This window comes from Fusarium mangiferae, assembly GCF_900044065.1.
Source record: "Fusarium mangiferae strain MRC7560 genome assembly, contig: FMAN_scaffold001, whole genome shotgun sequence".
NCBI classification, from domain to species: domain Eukaryota; kingdom Fungi; phylum Ascomycota; class Sordariomycetes; order Hypocreales; family Nectriaceae; genus Fusarium; species Fusarium mangiferae.
In genome coordinates this window covers 259,133-265,132 of record NW_024573921.1, presented here as the reverse complement: position 1 = coordinate 265,132, position 6,000 = coordinate 259,133, and the positions used below count along the sequence as shown (strand labels likewise).

The following is a 6,000-nucleotide window of genomic DNA, read 5'->3' as shown; positions in this document are numbered from 1 at the left end:
AAGCCTCGGCGATGTAGTATTTGCGGAAAGACCGGGCATACTGCAAGGACCTGTCAAGAGTCAATTGAGGTTAATAGGGAATAGTCTAGCGATTAATTTTAATTGATCAGATATGTTGTGGTGTTTTATTTCTCTTTCTGAGTCTTCACGTGTAGATTGGTGGAGCACTCGCTTGTCTGGAGCACTCGCTTATCATGCACGTTAGGGAAACTGCCTTACCTTACTGGTGTGGAATGCTCAGGTTGGTAGTCTGGGACTTGATTATATGGGAAAATAGAGATTAAGACCGTGTGAGGACACGAAGGGGCCTGCTACGCCAAATGATGACCGCAGTACTTTGACTGAATGTATACCATAACAAGACTCGGACTTGATTACAAGTATATATAATGACAATTTATACATATGTATTTGCTTTTATCCTAAATCGACAGCTCTTCTCGTAAAACCATCCCACTGTTGCCTGAATCCATGGCGTTATGGTCAATTTGCTGCTAATATTACACAGGACAGACAGTTGTTGTACAGGAGGACTTGAAAACTTGGAGCCTGGGAACATCGTGAAACGTGTTGAGTACCAGAGTCCCGTACTGCATGTAGTCAACGGAATTTTCTAGCCAGTCATCCATGCTGTTGCTTGCCTTGCACCAAACGATGTGGCAAAGCGCAGTCCAGTAGATCCCATAGGGAAATAACTAATCAAATACCAGAGCAGACAGGCAAGCTGAACGAGAGCGGAGAATAAGGTAAGAATTGTGCTGTGAAGCTTTCGGTATGTTAGTAAAATCTTCAGCCCATCGCAAGCTGAACCTCACCTTTAAGGCAAACACTAGGGTTAACGTGATAGAGCCGAAATAAGCCGCAGTAAAGGGCAGTCGAGGAGTCGAAAGAAGGTGATAAACGTAGTTCATGGGGCCCATTACCGCAGCGAAGGAGGCCAGGAACATTAGTGATCCAACCGACCATCTGCATAGCCCCACATTAGTTTCCAAATGGGATTTTGAAATTCACCATGTCGAATCTACGACATCATATCATGGGGAAAACTAGTCACAATCAAGGCGGTCTCACAGTAGTGAGCCCGCGTGACATTGATTGACAAGTGATATAGGATGAAGAGGGCAGACTGAAAGGGCTGTGCATGGATTTCCGACTTACAATATGACAAACTTGCGTGGTCTCAGAGAGAGTACGGGGAATAGAGTGAAGCAGATGACGAAACATGCCACAGCAGCGAGGTTACAAGCACCAAAGATCAACAAGCGATCCCATCGGCTAACTGCCAGTTGGGTTAGTGTCTTCTAACCACGAGGCATGTCATCCGCATCACATGCATAGTTCAAGGCATGGCTCAGATGCAATGCACATGTCCCGCTGCAGGGGTGCTGGGCGACGATAGGCAAAGAACATCCAGGGCTGACTCACGAACAAACCAGCCTTCCTCTTCTTCACGTCGACTGGGCGCAGGGAGAGGTGCACCGGAGCTCTCGGTGGTAGGTAGACGGACATAACCGCTGCCTCCTTGGAAGGGATTCAAACTCTGAAGTGAGGAGAGTAACCCGCTCTGCTGAGAAGTATTTACTGGTTCATCACGGCGACTCCAGCCGAGGGAGTTTATCGAGTCTCTGAAGGAGGAAGAGGCCATAGCAACAGGGGACCAGAGGGGCGGAAACGTAAGGGGCAGGTTCAGCGATCGCGGGACAGGGACGGAACGGCTAGGTCGATCTTGCGGCGCAGGTTCAGGTTCAGGATAAGATCCAGATTCGGGCTGGAGGTCGAGCTCGTACGTGTGATGGAGGGTGGGACGGAATTAACGGAAGACGGCGACAAAGGCGGCCTCGTATAAAACTAATAATATAACTTGGAACAGCAATATCCACTTCCTTGGAAAATCTGGCATCGGGGGTTGATGTGGTCAGTCGACGAGTACCCATGATATAGAGGCAGAGCCTTGGTTAACAAGGCGGACAAAGCTGGCTGCCTACCGCGATCTGTCTCCTATAGAGCTAAGACCTGTCGTTGACGATGTTGCTTTACGCAAGGTGACAGTACCCTCGATAGGCACGAAGGACTACGAGTCCTCTGGGGCTGAGGCTGGAGTGTTAGGACCAAGGGGGGTTGCAGGCGACCGCGCGTACCGCTCGAAAATGGCGAAGGTGGTAGCGATAAGAGCAAAGGTAGATGCGTAACAAAAATCGGCCGGAGTATGTTGCGCGCAAAAGAAGAGAATGGGGACTGTGGTCTATCGGGGCGTTTGGGGAGGAGTGAAGTTGGTCGTTGATAGTGGAGGGCGGCACTAAGGTGGGAAGTTGATGGGCTGGGGTTGGGCGTGTGATTCTTTCCTTGGATTGGATCCCATCGATTTCTGTAATGCCGTCCTCTCAGAAGTATTTGCTGATGTTAGGCAGCGCAGGAGATTATATGATTGGCTGTGTGAGAGTGGAAACGAACTTGGGGGGTCTGGTGCCACCTGTGGCTCCCCCATCTTCCTTGCACGGGCCGCCTTTGATTGATGGAAGCCTCAAGCGGACACTTTTGGCGGGAGGGATCATGCATGACACAGAAGCATACATATGGCCAGGGATGGGAAGGCTTAAGAGTCAGAGCTCAGAGCTTCTGTCTGGCTCTGCCGGAGCTGAGCTGAGCTTGGGTCCTTGCAGGACAGAGCTTGAGACGCACCTGGAGGTTTCAGATATCTTGAGGCTGATCATAGTTTTTGCCCATGCTAAAAAGAGCCAACCGCATATCACACATCTACTGCTTCACAAACACAGCCAAGTTCTCTTTCAGTGCATGGCCTCAGAAGTTGAAACAAATCTACGTACGGGGAAAGGGTCCAGGCGGGAGAGGAGCGGGTGGACGGAGCGCTCCAGGTTTACTACTACCACTTACCACTTGAGGAGCGGACCGTAGAGGGCCGGACACGATCCGTAGGGAAACTAATAAGACGAGATCTTGTAAGAGGAGCCTGACTGATACCATACCCTCCATAACGAATGAGCCCGCACCAAGTTTCTGCCGTACATGTAACAGCATTGAACGTGAGTGGAAAACCACTGCTAGAAACCTATGGACTCTCATCTAGGTATACGAATGTCACCAGGCCGACAAGAGTCAAGTCTCCCCGAAACACTCCGCTCACTGATTCTCACGACAACCAGCCGCTTCGAGATATTCTGCGACAATGATGGTGGGCTTCAAGCTGGGGCGCGTGGCCAGAGAGAGTGAAGAAGGATGGGAAAGTATCCAGCGCATGACCGAGCACAGAAGAAGAGGTTCGAGGGAGGGGAATCGATTGCATGTAGCAATTCCCGATGAGTCCTGAAAGTCCCAGACAGTAGGTTGGGCTTGGTGTCTTAAATCCCGAGTCACGTTCAGCCTGGCGCCCACACACACAGTCGCATCCACACCCTCCCCTGTCTTTTCTATATTGCATCAACTCTCAGATAGAGACCGGACATAGCAGAAAATAGTGGCCACCATCACCGCCAACTTTCTGGATCTATAGCCAAGTCCAATTCCAGCTTTAATACAACTACATGAGGACCAGTGACCACGGCCTCCAGGTTTGGTCCGAAATACATCATGTCAGGTGGGCGAGAGACGATAAGAGTTGTACATCTGACTTGACGGCTATGGCTAGTATTTTTAACCTATTCCTGTGAGTATAAATTAGGGGACCATGGTGCCTTAGCCTCCGGTCAAGGATCGCTGATCTCATCTTGCAACCGTGTTAGAAGGGACCTTACTCTTTAAACTGGCCTTTCCAGTTATCAACAAAATCTGGGACTTGATCGTACGGAGACGGACTTTGAAGGAGTAAGCACAGCCAGCCATAGGGGACGAAGAGAAGGACGCGCGAGAGTCCATGTCAAGAGCAAGGCTAAGAACAGAACAAGAAGAGAAATCCACTTGATCATTCGAAACGCAGCTATCCGTTGAGTCTATTTGATCGGCATCCATATCTACCACGTTCGTGAAAGTTACCACCACGAGAGACGGGAGACCCTTACATTGGTGCTTGGGCTTGTTCGTATCGGATCTTTATCGACTACTAACTCACTTACACCGACCAACTACAGAGTTACCCCCCCTTTGGATCATCAGCCACGACTAAGTGTCGTCTTGCACTGGACCCTTGACCGACTTTATTGTCATTTTGTACTTACACTTACGCCACCCTCTCTTCTAAGCCATCACCTGTCCTCCAGCTCTAGGACCCTCCGGCCTATATTGGAGGCGCCATAAATACAACAAGACGTCAGACCGCTTGCTCTTGAACGTCACCGTCAATCGAGAACGCTCATCTCGACCCAAGCTGGTCTTTTATGCACGGTATCCGATCCTGCCGCCGTGTTTGCGCCATCCACCAACTTTAGCATCTCACCCTTCACATATCTCGAAGCCTCGCTAACCTTGTCTGTGCGTTCGAATAAATTGGAGCGCATCCCAAGACAAGCAGCAAAGCCTTTTTTTTTTAAACCTTCAGTACTTCAATCGCGAGAGTTGCGACTGCGAGTCTTGCTCCTTGTCCTCAAACTTGAGCTTCAGCACGGCCTCACATCATCCCGAGGGCGGGTTTTAACATCTATCACATCACCGTACATTACGGACCTGAACCCTGCATTTCGACGCCCCGCTGCTACTCACATCCACATCTTTCCATTTCCCGATTTGGACAACCTCCTCGACCACAGCTCAAGCAACACCAGCAACACATCGAATACAATTCGGGTACTTTATCCTGCTTCGTCCGCTCGACTCGACTTACCATAGCATTACCTCTCAAGATATTATTGTATCGCCTACTCCAAGCCGCATTATCCGCCTCGGCTATCGTACCGCATCGCACCCATATAAATCGACTGTGCAAGCTCAATAACACGGCTACTTCCATGCCTTCTGCGCATTCGTGTGCCTCAACTATACTTGGTGAGTAGAATAATTCATTCTTCTTTTCAGTCCGGTTGCCTGGCATGCTGTACGTATGCTCTGGTCCCGTTGTTCTGCCCAGACAAACCCCTACCAACCGCTTGGACTTTCGTGGAAGGACGACGCATCATATCTACATCCTACCTACTAAGGTAGCCCCCCTCCCCGACAATCTTTGTCTCTTGTTATACAAGTTGTTTGCTCAGCTTTTCAACTTGATAAGTTCCTCTTATTTGCCGTTTCCATAGCTATTACTATGTACCCACGATCTTGCCCGTTTCTTTCATTTACCCGCTGAATATCTTGTTTCCCTCCCTATATCCTGTCTCGACTGAGGTGCGCCGATCGGCTACGAGGTACAAGTGACATACCGAAGCCGTGCCCCCCCCCCTCTTCTTCTGATTCGGGTGCCACACACACATTACATTTCGCGCTCTCATCGCCCAAAACCAAGACCTCCATCATCCTTCTTCCTCGGGCTGCGACTCAGACAACCGTATTCCAGAACTACATTGCTGACTGGTCATCTCACCATTCCAAGAACAGCCACTCAAACCCTGAATCTGAATAAACACTCTTCACCGCCTAGCCCAACTAGGTTTATTCTTATCCCTTCCAAGTCTGCAGCTTCATTTACGACTCAGACTCAGACAAAGAACCCCTCAACTGCTTCCCCGACCACCGTGTCCCCCGCGCCGACCATCCCACAGGAAAGCGTCTCCAGACTACTGCTAATAACGCTGGACTGGGGCTAGCACGGTACGTGCCAGACGATAGACTGGACCTTTTCGCCCGTGTGTTACAAAGTACTCCAGCCAAAGCGACCAAGCCCACTCTCTCTGCCCTTTTGGCTTGCGGAGTACCTGCGCCCCCAGGGAGCGCCCCCAGCGCTTTAACCCCTTGTAGGTACCTGGCCCTTACCATAGTGAACGGACGCCTGGAGGTCCTACACTCAGTGCCCACCATTTCAACCCTCCAACCCCGATCGTCTCCCTCCGACCCGACATTCATCTTTCCCACAGTACCTTATCTGGCTTCAACTCCATCCGGGATACTCTTCGTTGCGGC

The 6,000-nt window shown here is 50.3% G+C and overlaps 1 protein-coding gene across 1 annotated transcript; it reads right to left on the bottom strand.

Moving 5' to 3' along the window:
* Nucleotides 1-613: 613 nt before the first annotated feature.
* On the bottom strand, nt 614-1,645 carry FMAN_00616 (related to SFT2-suppressor of sed5 ts mutants; the record flags this gene model as incomplete). The annotated part of the gene is made up of 4 exons (XM_041833730.1): nt 614-766; nt 816-966; nt 1,159-1,279; nt 1,426-1,645. The coding sequence occupies 4 exons, from the start codon at nt 1,643-1,645 to the stop codon at nt 614-616; spliced, it is 645 nt and encodes a 214-aa protein (XP_041675947.1).
* Nucleotides 1,646-6,000: the final 4,355 nt, after the last annotated feature.